This window comes from Diorhabda sublineata, chromosome 2 (genome assembly GCF_026230105.1).
Source record: "Diorhabda sublineata isolate icDioSubl1.1 chromosome 2, icDioSubl1.1, whole genome shotgun sequence".
Lineage (NCBI taxonomy): Eukaryota > Metazoa > Arthropoda > Insecta > Coleoptera > Chrysomelidae > Diorhabda > Diorhabda sublineata.
The window spans coordinates 22169959-22195935 of record NC_079475.1 but is presented as its reverse complement, the minus strand read 5'-3'; the positions used below and the strand labels follow the sequence as shown (position 1 = coordinate 22195935).

Here is a 25977-nt window from a genome sequence, read left to right as displayed (position 1 = left end):
TACAAATTGTTAAAAGCTATTATTTTGTATATTATACATTGATTCTAAAGCTAGTATTGTACATTAATAAAATAATGAGATTTTATGTTCACTACAAAAATATTGTCTATTTTAAATTAAGAGTTATATCTTATACCTGTGAAAATCATTTGAATATAGAAATGATAAATTCTACAAATATTCTAATTTAATATTAGTTTCAAATTCGATTTTCTATTAACATAAACCCTACCCATGATGTAAAGACTACAAGGTGTGTCTTCCCGAGGGCCCATTTTCGACTCGTTCTGCGCATCTCTTTGGGAGCAAATTTTCATTGGCTGCTTCCCAGCTGGTGCGCAATAGCACACCTTGTAGTCTTTACATCATGTATTCAATTCAAATGTTTCAAATTGGCGCGTCGTTTTGGGAGCGAATTCTCATTGGCTGCTTCCCAGCTGGTGCGCTTATAGCACACTACCAAACCACTACCTATAGGTAATTTGGTACTTTGATAATGGATATATCTGTGGATGAACAATACAAGTATGAAGGCTAACGAAAAGGTTGGAAAATTATTAGTATTTTTACTAGAAGTATGGAGAGTACAGAGAAAGAGAACAACCTGTGTATATGAAAAGTGTTCATTGAAATGCGTTAAATAAGCGTGGCGACGCCACATTAGCATCAAGGTAAATTTCATTTAGGTTATATTTACTCCATTATTCTGTATACAGCATATCGTTGAAATTTTTAAGAATCAACTACATGACTAAAAATAATATTAAATTTTTTGCCGCTTCATACTTCAATTTATCTACAATGGCTGAATTCATACCATGCCCTTCGTCTACACCAGCGCCATTCTGGAAGGTTTCGGAACTATCATATATCGTATTCAGCTTGACACTGTTTCAACTTTTCTCCCATAATAGACTCTTCCTTCTTTCTATCACCCATAACTAGGAGGAGCATTTTTAGAAACCCCATTAGAAATTGCTAAAAAAGTAACTGAATTGGGCGCAATGACATAAAATACTATTATTATTAATAAAATTTAATTTTGAGTGCAAATTACATTCAGTACTATGAGTAGAATCCGAGTCGATGTTTAAATTAGTGCTAAAACGGTTCAAATATTTTAATAAAACTATAACAAGAAATCACGAGCACACAAGAAATAAAACAGACTCTTTTTGTTTGCAATCATATGTCAAAAATAAGTGAAATTGTCTTTGATCCAATTATAGAGGGTAGAAAGAAGTAGCATTCTCTCTTATACTTAAAAAAATGCGCTGTACGAAAGTGTGACGAGTTGTCTTCAGGGTAAATAGCATTTGGTACTACCTTTAAAATTTACCCAGATGCTAAAGTGACGTCACTTTCATTTAACGCATTTTGACGGACATTTTTAATATATACAGATTGTTCGTCTTCCTCGGCCGTCTATAGATCTAACCAATCAGTAATCTAAAGGTTTGCCATCTGAAATTCAAATAACTCCTCTCGGTTTTTTAAAAACCATAGAGTTAATATTAAAAATAGCGAGCTATGGCAGCGAGTTTAAAATGGCTCGAATTGCTGATATAGATAAAGAACGGTATACGATATATCACTCTTTATCTCTTTCTACTCTATTCTAAATAGATCCAGATGACTTCGAAGTTTCGAGTGGTGGTAACTGTAGAGGGGAAAAATAACAAGCTTTGATTTAAAAAGCGCGTAGAGTAAGATAGAGAGTGGTAAAGCGATACATTTTCTTCCTTTTACAATAGTACAATTCTCTTACATGACGCTCTCTACATCTATATTGCTAACTCTGTGTTAAACACAACGGGTAAATGCGATCAAGTGGTTGCTTTGTTTGTTTGTGTTACTGACCTTCAAAAAATTTTAGTAAAAATTTCATTTTATATGAAGAATCCCTAGGGTATTTATAGTGGTGTAGATTACGCAAATCATGCTAATCATAGAAATAAACATAGCACCAACAAACATTTCATTGGATAGAAAAATAGCTAAAACAATAGATCAAACAGATATAGAAACTTTTAGTATTCCACATAATGATTTTGACTACATTCAAATGATTTAGTTAAAAAATATTACTTATATAAATAAAACCCAATGTGCTTATTTTAGTCTTTTTAATTAATAACGTTGTGATATTGAATTGATGACGCTATTGTGCGACAAAATATTCGGATATGATTTGTTTTTTTAAGTACATTACAAATACGTACCCCTAATACTTAGAAGTTGAAGACAATCGCCATGTATACTTTTCAGGATAATAAGTGTAAAGTATATTCGAAAATATAATACAATTTAAATATGTGTTTTTATTCATAACCTGTTCCTGAAAATTGTGATAACAACACCATCAAGGAGTAATTTTCGACGCTGCACACTGGAGGAAACATCAAATTATTGTACATTGTAGTTTTAAGGCCAGGCCGTTGAACGTACGAAAATAAAAATGTAAGCCACCATTATTTTTTAATGAGGAATCTATTTCTCAATTCAAATTTTAATTTTGATGTTGGCACAGAAGACACTTTTTTTTAATTGGAATCCTATTTCCAGCAACTTTTACTTAAGTCACTTTTTTTCTTGAAACAACTGTATAAAAAGGTTCCGGGATTTTTCGGCAAACCAAAACCCCCTTTCCATATAGGTACCATTCAATTTACAATAAATTGTTTGTGCATACAGAACTCCTTTTTCGTAGCAGTCCAACATCGTGAATCCATTGTCCATATGCCCGGTCATAATATTTGAAACTTTGTGTTTGCTGAAAAAATTAAAAATGTCGCGATTTTTGATAATATTGCTATTAATACTATTTTTATTATTCATATTAATATAATTTTATTTTTTTAATGGCTTTCTTGTTTTAAAAATTCATGATGATTAAAGACAAAACTATGTATATAAAGTATAAACAAAGATAAACTAAAATTTATAGGGACAACATTTGAAAAAAAGCAAGAGCTAAAGGAAAAAAATTCAAAACATTTGTTTCCTCGTAAACAGGCACGAACCCACAGGTAATTATTAATGGAAAATAAACTATAAACCTTACAGTTAATTTTTGTGGAGGTACATTTTTGAGCAATTTTCTTTATGAATGTCTTAAATTTTTTTAGGCTTAAGTTGCATTAACTTAAATTATTATAATAAAGATGATTCATTAATTTTGATTCACCAAAATAGTTGTGGTACTTTTTCTAAAAAAAAAACTTTTTCCATGGAATACGATATCTTAGGTGGAAATTTTTAATTAAAAAAAAAACTAACGATTGACAATGATAAGAGAAACTAAGAAGAACAGCTTAACCAAAAAACTATGGTGAAATTCTAAATATTGATCTTATGTCCACCAAATACATAGATTTGCCCCACTGTGAGTGACGTGACGTGAGAGGTCACGTGGAAGACTTTGACATTGCTCAAAATAATTCACCTATTTAAACTAAAGATTAAATTTAGCAATTATTGAATAAATTATATATTGATAGAGTTAGTGAATTTTAATTTTTTTCCAACGTTTTAATGCTTGACGCTCTTATATTTGACTTTGCATTAATTTAAGATGGCGCTCTAGTCGAAATTTTACCCCGTGACCTCATTTGACGCTCTATGCCAGTGTCTGGCGTCAACATGAAAATGCACCTTCACTATTTATTCTGTTTCTCCCTATGAAGACTTATTTTTCGTCTCAAAACAATTTTTCTCAAGTCAAATCTGTTAGGACAAAAATGATTTTCCAAATTCATAGAAATTATTAACCATTTTTCATTGTGTTCTTGAAACCTGAATAATGTGCAAAAGAATTACTTATCAATTCCTTAATACAAATAGACTGTTTAAAAAAAAATAACGAATAATTTGAATTAATGTGTAGATGAACTACTTTCCATGAATCTCTCAAAACAAAGTGTTTCCAAGACTAAAAATTATTCTAACTTCCTCTTAATACTAAAGTTTTTTTCAAATGACGAGGAATGCACTAAATAAATGATTTAAGCATTTCGAGGTTATGTTGTCGACGTCACAGAGTGCCCTACTTGTTTCGTTGATGTCAAAGTTTGCTGTTCTTTATTGTGATGGTTTTTCTTGTACTCTATGTTAGTTTTTTGTACTTACAAAGCCTGTGGCTATAATTTGGAATTTTCTACACTGTCTTATGTATTGATGAGCGTATGATGATGCTTCATTGTGCTAAAAATATAATTTTGTTGCTGCTTCTTGTTTAGTCTACACTATTGTTAAAATTTTTACACAATAGTCATATTATGTCACAATATATCACATCAAATTTTTAATAATTATTATTCATACTATAATTGATGTAAGCAACATAATAGTCAAATGCATACAAAAGAATTAGTAAATATTGCTTGAAGTCTAACTTTTCATAGAGGAAAACATAGAAATTTTAAAGTATCCCAAACTTCCTTAATTATTTTGGTTTTTATATTGTTATTATATCCTTGAAAACAGTGTCAACATATGTTGTTCATAATATAAGGAGGTGAAAAATGTTATTTGCAACTGTGTATGTATATTATCAAGTTCCTCCAACATACTAACGTGTAATCAAATATTAGGTTCAAAAGGATGATGACTGTCTGATGTCTATTTAGATTCCAGATGAGGCAAAAATATTGAAAATTGACTGCACATAAAATTTATAAAACAATTGTGATACACGTTACCATAGATGTATTAACATTACAAAATGTAATAATGGAAAAGTAAAACTAAAAACGATAAAATTTATGGAAAATACACTTTTATTTATAAAGATCTTTAAATACTATAGTTATTTATTAGTTTATCAATTTTTACTTCCCAATTTTTTGTTTCTTAACATTGAATTTCAATTAATTGTTTCAACAATAAATTAAAATATAATTTTCGTCTAATTATCCTATACGGATTTCCTATTTTTTAATAATAATAATCACATAAAATAGCAATAACATAAACAGAATATTTATATTTGTGCTTGGTAATAATTTTAAGCAGGTGTTTTCATGTAAATACAAACAATATTAAAATAGATTTTTTCAAGTTATAATATACAATAATTTTTTATTTCCTGTCCTTTAAACATGTTTCCAAAAATAATATCACCAAGTTTTTCATAATTTTTATAATTTAAATTGCAAATACTTTCCATGGAAAATTAAACTTCTTTGGACGTCAAATTTAAACTGATGAAGTCTTACAATTCTAGTTGCGACGCTTTAACAGTGTAATCAAAACAATTCAACAAAATTTTTTTATTGATTCATTGGAATTTTGACATATACGTCAACAACTATAACGGTAAACTGGTTGTGAACTTGAAAGGACGTTTAAGTCGAGTCAACCCAGAAATTAACAATGAGACAAACGTGCTAAGTTACATATTCTGGTGAATTTCGGTTTAAACTTATTTACATCAGTCTGTGGAAGTGTTATATTGGGTAAATACAACCAGTTCTTAAAGACTCCTGTATACAAGGCCGTTGAAATATAACAATAAGAAGAATTGATGTGTCATGAATTTGTCATTTTTATTTACATACAGGAAATTCTCTCGCTCACACTTGGAATGTACATACATATTTTGTTCTTTTCTAAAATGGAATTTCAGTAGCAACGAAGAATAACGACTATAATTTAATTACCTGTAATTATTTTTATTACCGGTGACCTTCTTTTGAAACGAATGTCTTGTGTACTGATTTATAAATATGTCCAATACGAAAGTGCCTGAACCAGAAACTTTTCCAAAATCTGGAAGAGTAAACGAAGTATGTCAAGAATGGATGGTAAGAGAAGACAGTGCTTTAGCCTATCGTTTACAAAATCAAGAATTTGATGAGCATTTATCAGGTAATAAATATAGAAATGCGTTAGTACGCGAAGATTTTCCAAAAGCTAAAGATGAACAAATTAGAGAACAAAGACTTGCCGAACAAGCTGCCGCTATCTACCAAAAAATGTTATCAGAACAAGAAGAATTTGATACGAAAGTCGCTAAAGAGTTGGCGGATAAAATGGAAAGGGAAGAGTGGCTTAAACGTAAAGCCTTGGAACTCCATGATCAAGAAATTGCAAAACAGTTGATAGAAAAAGAACGAAAACGAGTTGAAAAGCACCACCAGATACCATCTCCAAATCTTGCTCATTTTCCTCAAAAAATACCCAGCCAAGTACCAAGTTTACCTCCTAAGTATGATATTCAATCTTCACCACATCGTCCTGACACCTTAAATTACCAAGCAAATTTACCTAGAAGACAAGCTTTACCAATGCCTTTGCCACATAATAATCCAGATCAGTACAAGACTCAGCATAACAATCAAGTTGATGAAATAAACAGTTCAGAGTTATATAATGAACCGTACTTGTCAAGTCAGAATTTATCATATCGAATGAATGCATTGGAATTATCAGACATAGGTAAATAAAAAATTCTTACTTTATTAAATTGAAATATTTAGTTTAATAAAAAATTTAAATCTAATCCCCATTAATCTGATTTTGCCTGATTTTATTTTATTGGTATTTCTTAATTAAATTAAATTTCGTTAGGCTAAATATTATGTTCCAGAAATTTAAATCTAAGTTATTGAAAATGTCTTTTAATATAGCTAATTTCCTAATAAATTAATTCAATAAGAGGCACATTAGAAATTGAGTTTTTTTAATGACTGTGATTGATTTAGCAGATACTATAAATATACTATAGATGTATTTACTTAATGAAAAAAATAATAATTTGTTTTCATATTAACTGCTCTATTTACAATATATCTAGATAGAAGAAATAATTGCATTTCTAACATTTCTTCAGTACTTGTAAAATTAGAGTTAGTGATTTTATAAATCAGGTCTCAAAGACAGACCTCTGTTTTACTTCAATGTTTGATTTCATACTCTGTGTGTGATTCAGTTCATTTATTTCTTTCGGTACATACATAATTATGTCGAGAATTACAAGTGGATGAAAGTATTAAGGAATCTATATAATACATATAAATTTTTGATAAATGTCTATTAGAATATCATATTATGTATTTAGGTATACCATTAGATGAAGTTGTTGAGCGCCAAATACAAGAACAAAGAGATGCAGAACTCGCTAGAAAACTACAAGACCAAGAAAGTGCTCTTGAAGATAGAGATAGACTGCTTGCCATAGAAGCTCAAGATAAAGAGTTGGCCAAATTGTTACAAGAGAGGGAAAGAGCTAAAGCAAAACGAGCCAGAGAAAGAGCAAAGCAAAAAGCTTTAGCTAGAAAGCAACAGGTTGAACAAGAAGGTAATCTATCTTTCCACTTTCTATGCTATAACAAATATAGCCACAGTGTAGCTAAATTTACAAACAGTATAAGTTTATTGAGAAAAAAATAAAATGCAATAGGAGAAATTAGTATCTTTTGCAATTAACCAATAGGAAATGGTGATTTAATGTATATTTATACCAAATTGGTTAATATTAAAAGTAAATTGTTTATTATAAAATAATTTAATTTTATGAATAATTTTCTTTGTTACTATTATTGAAATATTTTGTTGTCTTATATTACTACTTAACTATTAGTAAGTACTAGTTTCTTGGATATTTTTGTTTATCAGGCAAAAAATATGTAATGTGTATATTTTCTATGATTTCTAATCATTGGTTGTGATTTTTTTAAATAAATCTCGTTAGTTTAATACTTTGACTTTAATTTATGCAGTACAATAGGTACTTGTGTGCACTAATAACGAATTTCTTGGTTTATAGTTTTTAAATATCAATGAAGGAACATAGAAAAGAAAAACACAGTCTATTACTCATAAAAAATAATGATTATCAATATTTTTATAAAATAAATTCAATATAAATAGGCGTGACTGCGAACACCAATCAGAAAGTATAATTTTTTGGGGATAATATAGATCTTAAAGAATATAATTAACCAAGTTTTCAAATTTAGTCAACTAGTCTATTCTCGACAAAATATTATTTCCTTAGCTTAATCGGTGTATTAGGAAAAAATGATACAATAACAAAATGTTTTATTTATTGTAACTTACACATATAAAATCTATTGATTCTAAGTATATGTTTATAGGTTTAATTTTCTAAAAATCTTTGTAGTCATTTTGATGAATTTTTTCTTATAAATCCAAAATTCTCAAGATTACTGCTGTTCGATTATTATATTTACTTTGTACTATTGACAACATTGTTGTTAACAGAAAACTATGTATCTCTACCTTTTGCTTCCCACTAATATCATCACTTTAATATATGTACCCAAAAGCTTGCAAGTAATGTAAATATTCAGGTTTAAACTTTAACCATCATCATAGATTAATCAAGCTTCCAGATTTACAAAGTAGATAGATTTGTTAAAAGCTCGAATGCACTCAGCTGCAGAAACACCTGATTAGAAGAAGTTAGCAATTGTCTCATTTTCTCATGTTACTGGTTAAAATTTAAAAAATATGTTTCTTGTAGATTTGCGTTCACTACAAGATCGAGATACTCACCAAATTCTGCCAGATGATTCATACGCTTTTCCTGCCGACATTGTGCCTCATCAAAACATGTCTGTACCTAGAACAATTGCTGCTCATCCAGATTTATATGCCATACCAAATCCTGACGAAGATGTTAGTTACAGTCTTCCTGCTGACGTATTGCCTAGTGGAAGTACAGCTGTAAATAATTGTAAATCGAATTATAGTCCAAATAAGTTTGATTATAGGACTGAATTCAAAGAAGTTAATAATATCGGTGCTACTTCATCTTTAGATAAAGGTTTAGGCTTGCCACCAGCCACCAGACCTACCCATTTAGATTTAAGGTAAGTTTTTAGTGCAAAAATTATGAGATATATTTTCGATACTAGTTAAAACATTTATTCTACTTTTGTCTATGAAACATGAGAATTGACCACTTTATTGAATTGTATTGTTTTCCTTTCCTTTGATGAAAGTTTCATTAGCATGGAAAATTATCTGGCAGTATCTACATAAATATGTTGAAATATCATTTGCATTCATTTCTCTCATTTTAAGCCAGTCTGTAAATTGGAACGGATGATTTAAAAATTTGATCATCTCTGCAGTATTATTTAAAATACAAATTGATTTTTTATTACTTAAATATTTTAAGACAGTGAAAATTATTGAGTAAGAAATGCATCTGTAAAATTAAACAGCATTGTTATTGAGACATCAATAATCAAATTATATCAAAATAATATACAATGCAACAAGTATGAAATGGAAAATATTTTATAAGTCATACAAAAGCTATTTTGGGTGAGTTGCATACAATACTTTTTCTATGACTGTTTTCTAATACACAAAGTATTCACTTGACTTTTGCACGAGGAATGTTTTTTTTTATTGTAAATATTTGGTATTGTCTATATTATTATTAAAGTTGATAGTCATTATGAAAATTTCACATGTGCTGCTTGGCAGCCTGGGCAATATAAAATATTCTGTATAATGTGTTCCAATACCAGAATCAAAATAATATATAATAGCAGTTGCAGAAAAAATAATACCTATAGATAGAGCAGCCTTACTCTTAACTTATTTTGTTGTATGTTATCTCTGTATTAAAGAAAAGTATGATTTATTGACACTTTCAAAGTAAAAAAATGTACTGAAATAATTGAAATAAGCAATAGTAATATTATTACTTACACTCTTTTGCAAACAAATAATAAAACAGATAACATATCTTTATTGGGTGTTATATTATTTTGATAAGAAGATTACTAAACACAATTTAAATTTGGTTTTAGTTGTTTTATCTCATTTAATTTTACAAGATCTTTATTGATGAGTGTTGGTTTTGGCAACAGAAAGAAATAGTTACAAGAAGGCTCCTATTTGTTTATTGATACATATACTGACAGAATTTCTCACATATGTGTACGGCTTTTGGGCTGTTTGCCCGTCGTCGGTTGTGTCTTTCTCTTTACGTTTTGGGAGATGATCAGTTCGACTACTGGATCCTGACATGAGAGAAAGAAGCAGAAAGAGGTTCTTTGCTTTGTTTGTGAATTAAAAGCGGACATTATTTATGTGGAGGGAGAATTTATTAGGTTTAGCCCTGATATAGGAAAGATTTCTCTTTAGGACTAAAATTGGAATGGATTTAGGATGGTAGTGATGTGCACTGCAATAGAATGAAAGAGCAAAAGAAAAAACATAGGTCTGACAAACATTCTCTGATTGCGGGCATAGCTGCGGCTGTATTATCCTTATTGACAGCCATTTGACTGATGAATCAGTTCACTAGGTTACAAGAAAACAGACGATTGACGAGGTGAGATTTGTAAATGAATCTGGGCGTGGGAGAGAGAGTGAGAGAGATTCGTTGGGTATATTTTGGGTGGGATGAAGAAATTTTTTTATGGTGAGGGGGGTTCATTGGAATTGGCCTTTTGCTCATCTGCAAGGCTGGTGTTGTGGTTATTTGCTTGTGATTGTACTGTAAGTAAAGAAAAAAGAGGAAAGCTTCATCCTAAAAAAACATTTATTTCCAGGCGTAATTATATTTGTTTTATTTTTTTGCTTTTCATTTTTTTTATTATTTAATAAAAAAATGGGTAATTGGGGAGGGGTTGCATTACTTCCCGTCGTCGGCCATCTGGCTGGAGAACCGGTTCACCAGGTTACAGAGAAACCGCAGAGAACCTGCAACACCAACTATGGATCATGACGTTGTCTAAAGTCGTATTTATGGGTGGCTCAGGTGGGCGGGGCCGGTTATTACGATTGTTTCTCTTCGGTCATGACGATCGTGGTCGAGTCTTTGTGGAATGGCGGATTTTAGCGTTTTTCACTATTAGAATCCATGTTTGATGCTATGAGTCGAGTCAGATAAGATGTGGTCAATGCGATAACTTGATTTTTTCAAATTTAATAAGATGGTCTGTCTGTTCCGCTATGACGGATTTGTCATTAAGTCCCAAGCTACAGTTAATAAAACTTAAAAAGTGAAGAATATTCTCGGCTTTAGACAAAAAAAGGACAGCATTAGAAGAAGATATAAAAATGATGAAGTATACAGAAAAATACTAAAAATTTCATATTAAGATATCCTTAAGGAGACTAAACAAATTAGTTTCATTATTATGAAGTAGACTTACAGTTTTGCGGAGCAATTATGAATGGAATTGATGTGAATAATATATTTATGCAAAACATTGTGTTTTCCAATGAAGTAAAATTTCACCCCAACGGATTTTTGAAATAACAAAATTGCCCGTATTAGTCAGATAATCCACATTGGATGGAAGAAAGTCAAACACGATATCTATAGAAGCTCAAATAGAAAATCGAATTCGAGTCACAGTACAAAATATAGATGGTGTCTCATTAATAATGTCGGTTTCCAATATTCACTATGGTTTTAATCCAACTTTCAGCAAGGTATTTGAGACCTTGGTAAAACCATTCTTTGAAATTAGATGCAAAAAAATGTCCCACTGCATTTTCTTCATCTTCCACTCAAGAATTTCGCCAAGGATCTGAATAAATAGTAATCTGGCGATAAGTGACTTAGCATTGTCCTATAAGCAAAACCGCATTCGATTAACTAAACCTGGCTATTCGATTCAATCTCATACATTCGCTTCAGCTGTCTTCTACATACCTCGGCATTGATAGCTCGACCATCTTGAGTGATGTCGAATCTACCCCTATTGGTCAACTTTTCCTGATCTTACCTAATGATTTTAAATGTGAAGGTTGGCTCTGTTTTCCTTGTAAACACAATATCCCATACAGGTAAAAGATCTGAGCGCGAAAGATTTGTTAGCGTCAAATCTCCACTATTAAAACGATTAAACTAACGCTCATTAAGGGTCAATTTTACAACCTAGATTAAACCTGGAGGACATTTTTCTGTCAGTTATCACAAATATATCAAAAATTTATCCGATATGTTTTTAAAGTCGAAATTTTTAAGAAAGTTGTATAAACAAAAATGAACAAAGAACAAAAAAATCGTTAAATCCCATGAAATAGTGCTTTTGGTTAACCTTATGAAGAAATACAATGAAACAGTCAAATCTAAAAAAGTGATAACGGTAACTTGGAAGGAAAAATATTGGGAGGAGTTGGCAAAGAAATTTAATGATGAGACTAACAGAAATGGTCATGATTTCAATTTAAAGATTAGTTATAGAACGAATAACTTTTTGTTTTTCATGGCGTAACGAGAATCTTAATTATTGTTAATAAAACAATATAAAACGTGAAAAAAAACGTTATCTGTAGTTAAAACCGACATTTGGGGTTTAAACTCCACTTGTAAAAATGGGCCTAATACACGAATTTCAAATTTATCTCATTCATTCATACATAAAAGCATACTGCGTAAAGCAATTGTACTCTTCATATAAATGTGTTTAAATTGAGGTGTAGGAATTTTCACATATGAAAACCAACATTACTTATGAGACACTCTCTCTATAAGTTTAAAATGATTCAAAATTCGCTAAGGTCATTTGTTGACGGATGAGGATACTGCTAAGCTGTCGAAGGTTAACAACTATTGTAAATAGATGTTAAATTAACTATTGTTCATGTTGCATTAAATAAGTAGTTATTTAACGCTGACATTGAGTTTGATGTTGTTAAACCGTAATCTGTAAGTCAGAGACCCACCGAACCTAGCATCAATAAATTCAAAGATATCATAACTACTTAACAAAAAATTATACATACATTTGAAATATTATCCGATAAGGTCAAAAATAGAAACTCTGCAAACACCATTACATAGTATATGAAATGTACCAAAAATATGGAAGCAATTTTCTAAAAAATTCATATTTATGCTACACGGTGTTCTGTCAAATTTGCCTAACTCTGTAAATGGTGTCTTTAATCTTTCCTTTGACCTTGACATTAATTCACTGGTAAGTTTTAATTTGATGATAAGTAATCTTTTACGACTCATATGGAATAAATAAACATCTTTTTGTAATTTTATATTTAAATTACAGTCACACATCCAATGTCGAAGCAAGATATAGAGAACTAAGTACTAAGACAATACAATACAATTCAATCTACTACACTTTTTTATTTTAAAAACAACATTATCCTGTTATTCACCATCTTGCATGTTATTTTTTTACTGAAGTTTTTCTTGCATCGACTCTCCCAGATTTTTTCAACAAGCTCTTTCTAGCATCCGTAGATCTTCTGTTTGACATATCTTCTTCAAATTCTTCAATTGATTCAGATTCCTCTGTGCCCTCCAGCTGTTTCCCAAAATTTTTTGGATCCATAAGTCCTTTTTCGATTAAGTATTTTGGTGGTTTAATGGCGGGATGATGTCTGTAAAGAAATTCACAAAATACACGAGTTGATCGTAGGTTTGTTATTCCTTGCCATACTGTTGCCATACTTTCCAATTTAGGAGGAATGTACTCACATTGTAACCATTTTTTATATAAATCCTTGGGAGGCGGCTTCACCTAAAAATACAATTTAGTTTTATAGTGATCGGCGGTAAGCGGGTGTAGTCCTATAAGATTATATGGCCCTTTATAAACTACTTGTCGATAATAATGATCATTTAGTTTGCAGTTTTTTCACCTGTTAGATTTTCATTAAAATAATTATATTTTAATAATTTTTACTTCGAGTAGACAACTCAAACAACAAGCTTTTGTAGTCGTGGTTGCTTTTATACTCGTGTTTATTATAGATTTATTCTACATTCGAACGAGTACCAGTAATTTTTCGAAACTGAATTCAGATGGCACAATTCGTAGGTACAATTTTCCCCGCGCTTATTGAGTTATAAAAAAAAACTGCTAATCATGGTAATTGAAGCTGTATTGAAGCATTTCTATTAGCGGCATAAAATATGAGGTAATATTGTATTCTAGTTAATTTGGCATCTTATTGATTAAAATCCAATTGTACAGTCCGAAAGCTTAATTATCTTCGTAGAAGCTTCAAAAGTAATGACCCATAACACCGGATCATACACCACCATAACCAGATGCCGATTCCCAAATATCCCGACACTTTAAAAAATGCAAGACCGTCTTTACGAACGTTTTGCACTACATTTTGTACTGTTAAATATGGTACCTTGTTAATTCACTCGTTTTCATTTGATTTGAACATCGTTCTACGAATCCTTAGTACATACTGTTCACTATTTATTTAGTATCAGGTGACAAAAGATAACTTTGACTTAAAGATCCCGGATTTGGACCTTTTCATCTAGTTTAAAATTTAAAATTGAATACATGCATCATATCATAATTGTAGAAAATATGTTATTTAATGGTGACTCAAAAAGGTGTTTTTGTAAATATTATACTTAGAATCTACGACTGAATACTTTGTTCAACATCTATTATAATAATGATATTCCATTGAATAATGTCATTTATATGCGAGTAATAATCCGAAATACTTAGTACTCTGCGTTTTATTAGTAAGTCTATAAGAAATTTTGTCAATGATTTTGAAACCTATCTGAAATATGAAAAGTGATTTACCACTGGTAGTTCTGTAGGTATTGTCAGTTTTCACAAAAAATACGCTATATAGCTTTATACCATGACGTTTACTATAATTAAATGATTTACATAGTATTACATATATAGTGTGGAAGAAAATTGTTTTTGTCATTATTGTTACGAACTCGCCCACAGATATAAACTTGTTCCATAATTTTGATCTAATCTTAACTTTGGCGGATGCACCGGATACTTTTTTGTTTGATTTGTTTGCCTATTTTTTGTCACCTGGTTACATTATGTTGTGACTGTTTTATAGAGACAATTTTTAAAGAGGGCTTTTTATTTATTTGCCGCAAACTAGATTTCCAGTAAACAAAATTTCTAGAATGGGATAATACTATTTGAAGATGCCCTAACAGACAGCCGTAGCGTGCAGTAAATAGTTTGATGTCATAGTGAACACAATGGGATAGTAAAAATTGAACCAAACGGTGAATTTAAATAAATGAGATAAGTGTTTGGTAATAAGTGTTAGGTTATGTATAAATGTATAAATAAATTCTGCAAGTATGATACACTATGTGTATAAATTCATGCCAACGTTAAAAAACTGTTTATATAAATAAGAACATTACATTATTATATAAAAAAATCGTCAACTTTTCAACTAAATCTTGATCGAATATCTATGCAATAAAGAAGGCTGCCACACTGATAAGAGAAAGCAGTGAATAAAATGGCAATAAACACAATAATTTATTCAGATAGTCAGACAGCATTCAAATCAATCTCTCTCCTGGATTCGTGACACCGGAGCAAGCCTTGGTTAAATACCCGAAGACTATGAAGTGGACGAAAACTCCAAAGGCAGATAGGCTGAAGGTGAAACGAATGGAGAGAATGACAGTAACAGTACTACTACTGATAGAATTTTTAAATAACATCTATTGATACAGGAGTAAAACCTCAGGATATGTGATTGCGTGATAATCGAGAGAGATTTGGTCAAGGATAAATGAAGAGAACATACAAAAAAATGAGATTCACGAAACACCCAATCCAGATGACCATTGGAGCGATCACTGGATATTGTACTGTTGGCACAAGATTCTAGATTTGGGGAGTGATAACGGACAAATATTACTACCTTGACGTTGAAACGATGTCAAATGCTAAGGGCACAATAGATTACCTCGAAAAAATAGCAGAATTAGAAATAAAACAAAAATTCGTTTTAGATTGAAAATGCTTAAAAATAAGTTATAAAAGGGAAAAGATAGGAGATAGCTAGTAATTAACTAAAAGGTAACACAATGAGCCTCAGGACTGGGGGAATCACGACCAATCTAGGGAGAGGTCCCGGTATTAACCCAACCTAATCTGACCTGGATCGATTATTAAAAGAAAGATTTTGAAGTGAGGTTTCTGGATTTATAAGATAAATGTTTAGGGTGGAATGGTTTCGCAATTATGATGTCCATTTTAGAATATGACTGCTATTACTCGTATATTATACATCGACTATTTGACTGATAAACTAGTTAGTCAGGTTGCGGGGAAACCCTAGAAAAACTGTATCTGTAACTTATCGGTAATTTGGTGAAAAAACAACTTCATCGTTAATCAACATCAAAGTCCACTTGTCCTTCATTCCAAAGCACATTCACTTTGTATTTTGTGCGTATTTTTTTGAAGAAAGTATTAGCACTAAAAAGATTAAAGTTCAGCTTTCAATAAAAACTCGTCAATCTACTTAAAATTTATACATGTGCTTCTTTGAATGATCAAAATTGATCACGACATTTTGCGTGATCAGCTTGATCTCACACCATCCCATTGTCGTTATTACATGTTTTCTGCGATTTCCCTGTAATTTGATGAGCTCGTTAATGGGCTATAATCGGGAATAATTTAACCGCACTATATCCGCCTTTTTTCTTTCCGGTACCTTGAACTATACCCCGGAATATCACCCAAACCCAGCCATCCCGAGAAAAATATTCATATATCAGTACCATCTACAGCTAATCCTGTATTAAATATCTCTTATCCCATTTGAAATTAATCTAACGAACAACACACACCTTCCCACTGTGCAAATGTTATTGACAAATCTCTAAACATCGTACTAATAAAAAAAACTAATTACTTGCATGTACACTGGTAGTCGTTTCCCAAAAGCACATAATCGCTGTTTCTTTCTAGAAGCTATCCTATCTTGCTCTATTTGTTCTTGCAAAACATTCATCCTAGATTTATGCGGTAATCCTAAAGCATCCGCTGTTTTTTGATTTACTGATGCGATTTCTTTCAATTCTACAAACACCGCTGTAGAAGTATTGGTTTGGGATCCTATTTCGAACATTTCTTTTATACTTTGTACGTTCAACGTCGTTTCTTCACTACCTCCCATAGTTTTTAACCATTCCACATAATCGGTTGCTATGGCTTCGGTTATAGCTTCGGCCATTTGACCTAAATCCATTTCTTCCCATTTCAGTGGAGGTAGTTCTTTCCATATTGCTGCTCTGTTCGGTTTACGTTTGAAGAATTCCATGTAGGGACTCTTTTTCTCAAGAATGATGCCCAAGTTTTTGCGAAATTCCGAAATTGTCGCAGACTTTTTTCTTTCTTCCGAATCAATTAGACTCTCCTCAGTACTGTGCTTTTTAGGAAATATAACTTCTTCTGTTTCTTCATCGACATTGTCGTCGGGTAATTGAAATTGTTCTTTCTTAACTGATATTATTTCTAGTAATCTATAGAAGAGATCTACAGGTAAAATTTCTTTTAAAGTCGAATATCGCACATCTTCTTGTATAGCAAAATCGGATTCCAGCATATTGAATAGCTGTATCCACCATTCGTACATATCTCTTGAGTTTCGTTCATATTTATTTCTCAGAACTGTTCGTTCACATTTCTGTTTAGTTGCTTCATCCATTTTTAGCGAACTTTTAGACAAATACCTTGAAATTTGAAAATGTAATGTCCTGTTGACGTATTAAGTCTTCCAAACTTCATATAAATTGCTGTCAAGAAATTTTATTAGGGACTGATTTTACTGTTTACTACGTATGTAAGAGCGATATGTTTGTTCAATAAAATGTAGGTCATTGGAAATGCCATAAAAATCGTTTCAGATAGCCATATTGATCTTAAACAATTAATGTAATATTTATTTATAATAATATTTCAAAATTAATATCTATTCAAAATACGATCTGTTCAATTCACCTAGAACAATTGATTAATTTGACCATAAACTTCTAAAATTTTTTGTTGGGATGTGTAACTGGTATGGCTGGGAATATATTACATCTTTCACTTATGGGAAATTAATCATACATGTGTTTCATCTTAAATCTACTGTCATATAATAAACCTCAAGTAAAGGCAATTAGTGAACAAAATAGATGAATACTCCGCAATGAAACTGAAGAAGCACAATCTGAACATCCCTATCATGAAATAAACAAGGTGACTGGACCAGAGAGGCACTAAAAAAGTGACCCCTATTTCTATCCAAGAGAAAGAAGAAGAATAACATTCCAAAGGAACCAAATCTAGAAGAAAACTGTCGCAAAAATTTTTGAGCATTGCAGTAAAATAGTTACAGCAGACATAGTGCACCATAGCATGCACAAACATGTGCATTTCTGAAAGATGCCACATTCTATTACAAAAACACTCCTTTAGAGAACGAAACATACAGCCTATACTGGGACATTTTCGTCGTCATTGACATATTCAAAAAACATGAAACTATACATCACCTACGTTAATATGATGAAAAAGGAAGCCTATCAGATCGACATCTACCATTTGAATCAGCACATCATAGAGAAAGCTGAAATAACAAAGCTTGCCAATTCCATGTTCTATTTGAAAAGTATAAGGTGATACTCTAACTATCAAAAGTAACTGGGATACTGATTATAATTACAACCAACGGAATCATAGTGACCTACACCGCAGAGAAACGGCCAGAAACGACGGAAACCAAAAGAATGATAAAACAGAAGAGATGAAAGTGCTACGCAGGATAGCCGGAAAAATCCTACTGGACAGGGAAAGAAGTGAGAACATCAGAAGATTGTGCAAAATAGATGAGGTGAATGATGGGTTCTATCAAGAAAGAAAGAATACGAAGAAGAAGAAAGAATCATAGTAAAACTCTAAAATATAACCTGAAGAAACTGATCATTAACATGCGGATTAATGTTATGTAAACCTGTTGAAGTAGGAGGAAATATGTCAACATCACGTAATAACCAAACCATAGGACTATGAAGAATAACAGCTATTAGCCATCAACCCCACTGACTAATGAAACGATATGAGAATCTACCGTACTATATCTCTACAGCATAATTAAATAACGATATGTAACTTGCGAATGAAATATCAATTAATATATTTTGATAACAGCCGAAGTAGATACTGGAAATACTTGATAAATTATATATGTATATATATATATATATATATATATATATATATATATATATATATATATATATATATATATATATATATATATATATAATTAATGCATTTAAATGTTCTTGATTTTATATCTCTTCTGTTTCAAAATTAGTCGAAATGTCAAAATTTATCTTTCTTTCAAAAACTATCAAAAAAACTAATTTTAAAACAGAAGAGACCTAAAATCAAGAACATTTAGATGCATTAATATATCAAAAGGTAATTGAAGAAATTTATATATGTATATATAAATAAACTAAACTAAACTATTTTTGTACGAATATTTAGGTCCCCATTATCTCGAATCAACAAACCTCGATACCCAGATCCAGAAACATGTGATAACGTGAGTAGTTGCCCTTCAAGCAATTCACCTGTACAGCAACACACTAACATAGCCATGGCCATAGACCCTACGTATCCTCGAAGAGCTCAACGAGGGTCTTCCAGTTACGATACTGCCTCCAGTACAGTAACCACCAGTACTTCAAGCAGTAGTCCCGGCGTATTACCTCCTCCCGATATGACAGATCATGATGACGATAGTCCTGCTCCACCTTACATGCCCATCCAAGGGCAAAGAAGAACTGCTAGTCTAGAGAAAAAACAGAAGAAGAAAAGTAAGGATGGATGTAAGCAGCAATAAGTTTTAGGTTTTAATCATTAGGACATTACCTTTGCCCTATTTTTGAGTTTTACTTTGTTTTTGAAATTTTTACATGTTTACTTGATAAATTTTTATTGAAATTTTGAATAAATGTAACAACCCCTCATTGTTTAGAATAAATACAAAGAAAATCATTGTGGAGCATATTCACTACCATCCAAAAGCTTAGAATTGGTAAAGTATACCAAAAAATTCAATAAATTATTCAATTATAAACAAATTTCCTTCTAAACTTAACAACAATATAACAATATTGTATCACGTTAAATTTTGGAGGATATTTGCCGCAGAATAATTAAAAAGGTAAAGTTTAATATAGTAACTTTGTATTTATTCGAGCTATAAATAGTTAATTTTATTGATTAGATTACTCTGTTTTATCGATTTTCTTCTCAAAAATAGTTGTGATAGTGCCTAATTTGAATATCGTACTTATAAATTACAGAATGTCTACTAAGCTATATATGTATATATGTACAAGAATGCATCCTTTGAAAAATTAGGAAACCCTGTTCGAAAATACAAATCTCATTTGTAAAAGTTAGTAGATGCTCTGTATATACCTTATAATGAAACAGCTATTTAGAATTATTGTTACTTTGTTCCTTGCGTATCTAATTTATTTTAAGGTTTTATGAGATAATTGCATTATAGGTCTGATTGGAATTTGTTATAAATTCCGGTGATAAGTAGAGACAATAGTTAGATGTATTTGCATTTATTATGACATATCGATAAACAATAACAAATATATCAATAATTAATTCATTTAATCATTCTTCTATTTCTGTAGAACTGTTTTATCATTTAAATCATAAAAAAATTATCCTCATTATTGATTTGATACCTTATAGTTTATAACATACAAATGACTGCTGTATGGTTGTAATTTCCGTTCCTTTATTATAATCTTGTCTATTAAAAATATCCATTTAGTTAAAAATCTTGTTGGTAATCGAATACATAACTAATTTTGGTCGTTTAAAGTTTTTTTGGATTTATTTTTCCTGATAGTACCATTAGTAATCTTTATTCAAATGTTTACTCAAATCTGTTCAAAAATCATTATTTATATGTTCCCAAGACTCCTTATAAATAATTATTTAGCAGCTTTTTCAATCCAACGTCTCTCATCCATTACAAAAATGATTATGATAAAATAATTAATATTTTTTAGATGTTATTCTCATTTTATTATACAAATCATAAATCTCTATATTGAACTTTATTTATGTTACTGGGAGTACCAATTCTAATATGAATAGTTTTGTTAATGATTTTATAAAATTCTTAATTCAAGGATATTGTCATTTTATCATTCCAACCATATATATACTCTATCATCCAAAAGTTTTGAAGCAATAACGAAAGTAACGAAAGAAAGAAAAAGTCCTCACACATTTTTGATCGGTTTATAAATATACACCAATTTTTTTCACTGGTCTAATTTAATCATTTTTTAGTAAATATTAAAAAAATATTTTATCAATTCGCTATTTTTCCTGGTATGAAGTAAAGACTTGTTTAAAAACAGATGATGGGCTTCGAAACTTCTAGACAGTAGTGTGTAGTAGCTGTGCTGAGGTTGGTTTCAAGCTAAGAAACTTCTATTATTTATTTGTGAAATCAATTTTTCATGTCCCGTTTTATCGATAGAAGTGTAATTAAATTCTTACAGGAACTTATAGCTCAAATATTTTTCAATAGTGTAATTTTCTAATTTCAATTTTATTTTCTGATAGCTAATATGTTTATATAATTATGTATATAACCAAAGAAATATATATTTTCACAAATTATTTGATAATGGATGTTTTCATATCACCAAAGTCCATACATATCAAATAACAAATTGCGAATTTGAAAAATGTAACATATATATATATATATATATATATATATATATATATATATATATATATATATATATATATATATATATATATAGAAAAATCTGTATCTCTGTATGTTTTTGTGGATGCTAAAATTTACTTATGTTTTAAAACATATCAGCCAAGCTCTACAATCAAACATTCTTTTATATTTTTAATTATATTTATTTATCCACATCTGATGCTTACAAGTTATGATATGTAATTTGAATTACTTTGATATTTATTTTTACTGATATGGTTATGACAAGGGTGAAAAATGTATTTATTTTTTTTTCATAGCTTCATACATCCCTGCTATTGGGAACGAATATACATACTTTCGACTGGCTATGAAGAAAAATAATATACACTACTAAAGTTGAAATCTGTCCTGCACAGGACCGAAAATTCAACTTTCGGCCCTTGTAGTGTAATATACTATTAATCAATATGTATTCAGTCAAACATACTAGTTATTTTAACAATAACACCAAAAAAATATGCTCAAATAATTTAGATTTTTTATTATAGTGATCTTTATTTTATTATCTTATAAATATTTATAAATGTGAATTTTTTCAACTATTTGTATAATTAATGGATTCTTCTAACAAGTTAAATCTATATATTTGGATTCTCGGTGAGACTTGCAACCAATATCACTGGAAGCACCTATAACTTTATATAAAAAATTGCCATGATGGTAGACCTTCAACATATTTTGTTATAGATTGAATATACAATTTTGACTTTATATATAAAATTTGTAGTAGCGTGTCCATATCTTCATTAATGAAAGGTTTGCTGTGCAAACTCACCCGATCTTTCCCAAACCATATAACAACGTAAATAAAATGCTATATAAGGAGTTAAACGTATACCAGTAACGTGATTTAAGAAGTGTATTGTTATAAGTCGGGCTTGTGTAAGTTGAATACAATTTTCTTAAAGGGTCATAGTATAGAAGTTGGAATGAAAACTTACCTCCATGGCATTGAAGATTTCAATAGCCGTATCACATTTACTTTCTGCTTTAACTCCTTATTCAGGTAACACTACTTTAAGAAAAAATTAATCCATTATCTAGAGATTCAGCTTAAATATTAAATTTCAGCCTACTTCGTATGAAGTTACGTAATTTTGTTACCTCTTTCAATTAGTTCGTTTTGTCCAAGCAAATCTTGTTACACACTATATCAAAATCACTAGATTTTTTTGTATCTTAACTAAATATAAGAAAAGCCACTGGAATATCTAAACTTGAGAAGTTTCTAGGAACCTCATTGATTGTTTTCTCAGTCGATGTATTCAAGTCCACTGGATTTTTTTTTAGATTAACTTGATTAATTAAATGAGATGAAAATTCAGATCTATATAATAAAATTTGCGTTCCACAGACTTTGTTTTCTATTATAAGTTGCCTATCCCATGAATTTTATACCCAGAGAGACAAATCTAGAATTAAGTTGTATGTAACATGTTGTCCACTTTATATTATATTTGATTTAGAAATTTTGTTCAAAATATCTAATTTCTACTTTTAACAAAGTTTTAGTCGAAAGTGAAAAATCTTATAGAACGACAAGAAATTATGATTATTGCACTTTTTAGACATCATGATAGTTTTTTTATAGTTAATTAGATAATAGCTAATTTGTTATATCATTTTATTCCAAATAAATTAGCATTCAATTTTATGTAGAAATATATGTTTATTTTATTTAATTAAATAATCAGTGGAGGATGTTTGTCAACTGAAATATATATTTTTACTTACATCATTTGGTACTGGTAGTACCTTATTTATTCTTGTATTATAAAAGAGAGGGGGCTAGTGTAAACACCCAATATATTTTGTGAATTTTGCTAACAAATGTGTTGTAAATAATAAAATAAAGATCAGCTATCTATGTATTTACATCTGTTTTGGTTTGTACCTCTTTGGTGGCAGGTTTTATATTTTTGTATATTATCTTTTTAAATATTGTGAACATTTTATAAATATATATCTAAAGTTAATACTTGCTTTTTTGTTAACTTGAATCTTACATATTTTAGTCCATTTCATAGATTTGAGAAACAATTATTGGAAAAGCTTTGGCATTGTCACATCGTCACATTTTCTTTAAATTTGTATGTTGACCAATTCGTCTAGCTACATCCTATTAAAGTATGTATTTCTTTCTTGTTGAAATAACGATTTTAAAGAGTATTCAGACACTAGTGCCCTACCAGTTGGCGGCAAACTGTATAGGCCTTTTCAAATAGCTGTCACTTGAAAACAAATATACCTAATAGCCGACACACATATCTAGCTTCTTTTTAACTTGCCTATCTCATTTGAATCAAAACATTCTATAATATGCCTACATTTTGCGCAGTCATAATGTGGAAGTAGATCTGAAAGGATACTGTCAGTTTTTTTCGAATTCCGACTATTACATCGTTCAACAGCATCTTAGCCAGCTACCCAAGGAACATAGAAATGATGACTAGTAAAGTGCTTTACAGCAGCCTAAAGTAAAGTATTCTCTTAAGTATATGGTAGCTAGGTACAGCAGTACCTTTTTTATTTAAGGGAAACCGGCACATCTGGAGAATAAATTAAACCCTGATTGGGTCCCCAGTTTAAAGATGGGCTATAAAACTGGTGAAGCCTTCATCTTTGAAAAATAAAAAAGATTCTCAAGAGAAAAAAACGTCAAAAGGTACTGTTTTGTGACAGGTTACTAGAAAAGATGCTTGATGTAGCCTACTTCTTTTCTGTCCGCAGTCTCAGTTCAAATTGGGTAGAATTTAATCAAATATTATCCTTTTATAAAAGAATATCTAGGTTTTAAAAGAAGATACTGAAAGTACAGAAAATGTTCCAGGAAAATTTCCTTATGAATGTACACAAGAAGTGCGGATAGATTTATCATCAGAAGACACATTTGATGATTTTACTAAGTTAGCTCCTATTAGTACATTATTAAAACCCACCCTTCTAGAGAAGCTTTAAGAAATGAAAAGAAAAGTAAATATCATACAGGTTTAAATAACTACACAGTTTTTGAAATTATTGTAGGTTTACTGGACTCATACAGGCAAAGAACAGATATTACTAACAATGGATTAACATTTAAAAATAAAATAAACACAAAAAGTCACAACCCTATTTTAAGTAAGGTTAAATTAAGGCAATATGTAGCATTTACAAATTGTTGTCGTGTTTTTGAAGATGTGTTTTCAATAACTACTTTTTGTTTCATTATTAATTTATAAGTAGGAAACATGAAAATGTATTTTTAAATCATATAAGTAATTAACATATCCGTATAACTCAATAAAATTTTCATATGGAGATACACATTTTTCATTATTCACTTTGAATGAGAATTTACACAATTTTTATTTTTCTTTTCTTATGCATAAAGTTTGAGAAATATGTGACTAATATTTTGAGTTTTAATTTTTAAGATACACCTCGTGTCCCCTTCATTAAATGGTAAATACTTCAGTTATGAGAAATGATACTAAGCAAATAAATAATAATCCAAAGCTACTAGGGTCAACTAAAAATTGTGATGAAAAATAAGACAATTTATTAATGAAAGCTCTGAAATATGATTTTCCAGTAATTTTTAGATATTTCCTAGATGAAGAATAAATGCCAGAATAAATTTGTATATTGCACTCTGCTTTCAACTCATTAAAGACATACAAATCGAAGAAAGTCAGTTTAGTGAAGATTACAAGAGCCACAATAATAATGAAGCTTCAGAAAGAAAATTTAAAAGGGATAAGAGGAATAACATTAATGAAGGAGGTGTGTTGGATTTGGATATCACAGAGACACAACAAATCTGTGGTGATAAAAATATAGGAATATACAGAAGAGAAAATTCAATTGTGTGAGAATAGATGATTCCTATGAAGAAAATAGAAAGTAAAGAGATCTGGGATTATCTTGTGCAAGCAAAAAGAAAAAAGATAGAAATTGAGACTATCTGGTAAGGAGATCAGAAAAACATTGGGTAGTAGTTGTACATCTAAATTGTCACAAAAGCAAACCATCCTTGAATACCACAAGCTTAGTAAAAATATTATTAAATAGAATTGATATTTTTGAAAACTCCACAAAATAATTTAATTTTTTTATGAGAAATATGTGCAAATCCATTATAATCAAACAAAGTAACATTATGAGTAAGTTTTTTGCAGTGTGTGAATAAGTTCTTCTGCATTATGTCAAAAAATGTGACATGAATGACTTATTGCTAGCATTTTTGAAAATAACAGTTTTAGAGCTGTCCCTAAAAATCTCTTTTATGATTTCATCGACAATATGCAAAATGGCTTGTTCTGGTAGTATCTAGTTAAGGAAAGTATGATAAACAAAATAAATTCAAGAATGGTGTCTTACAGAACTGCAGATTTGATGCATTAGAACTATGAAATTCAATATATCTGAACAAGA

At 30.2% G+C, this 25977-nt stretch overlaps 2 protein-coding genes across 3 annotated transcripts; one reads left to right on the top strand and one right to left on the bottom strand.

The window, feature by feature from the left end:
- Nucleotides 1-4: 4 nt before the first annotated feature.
- LOC130452623 (uncharacterized) lies at nucleotides 5-17911 on the bottom strand. 2 transcript variants are annotated; one of them, XR_008910986.1, is made up of 3 exons: nucleotides 12727-12840; nucleotides 8521-8689; nucleotides 5-2773 (listed from the first exon to the last, which is right to left on the bottom strand). XR_008910986.1 is itself a non-coding variant. In XM_056791972.1 (3 exons), the coding sequence occupies exons 1-2, from the start codon at nucleotides 17431-17433 to the stop codon at nucleotides 8675-8677; spliced, it is 810 nt and encodes a 269-aa protein (XP_056647950.1). In that variant the 5' UTR covers nucleotides 17434-17911; the 3' UTR covers nucleotides 5-2773; nucleotides 8521-8674. The 2 variants fall into 2 exon arrangements, 1 of the variants encoding a protein (XP_056647950.1); XM_056791972.1 differs by lacking the exon at nucleotides 12727-12840 and adding an exon at nucleotides 16639-17911.
- On the top strand, nucleotides 5387-21497 carry LOC130452621 (uncharacterized). Its single transcript, XM_056791971.1, has 4 exons — nucleotides 5387-6438; nucleotides 7061-7300; nucleotides 8489-8837; nucleotides 19266-21497. Exons 1-4 carry the CDS (start codon nucleotides 5727-5729, stop codon nucleotides 19621-19623), a joined length of 1659 nt encoding a protein of 552 aa, XP_056647949.1. The 5' UTR covers nucleotides 5387-5726; the 3' UTR covers nucleotides 19624-21497.
- The last annotated feature ends 4480 nt before the right edge of the window (nucleotides 21498-25977 follow it).

What these genes read in the sequence shown, in the direction of transcription:
- LOC130452621 (XM_056791971.1), top strand. Translation starts at nt 5,727, where the DNA reads ATGTCCAATACGAAAGTGCCTGAACCAGAAACTTTTCCAAAATCTGGA. An exon ending in ATTGGAATTATCAGACATAG is followed by an intron (nt 6,439 to 7,060) that starts GTAAATAAAAAA and finishes TTATGTATTTAG; the next exon opens with GTATACCATTAGATGAAGTT. An exon ending in CCTACCCATTTAGATTTAAG is followed by an intron (nt 8,838 to 19,265) that starts GTAAGTTTTTAG and finishes ACGAATATTTAG; the next exon opens with GTCCCCATTATCTCGAATCA.
- LOC130452623 (XM_056791972.1), bottom strand. Translation starts at nt 17,433, where the DNA reads ATGGATGAAGCAACTAAACAGAAATGTGAACGAACAGTTCTGAGAAAT.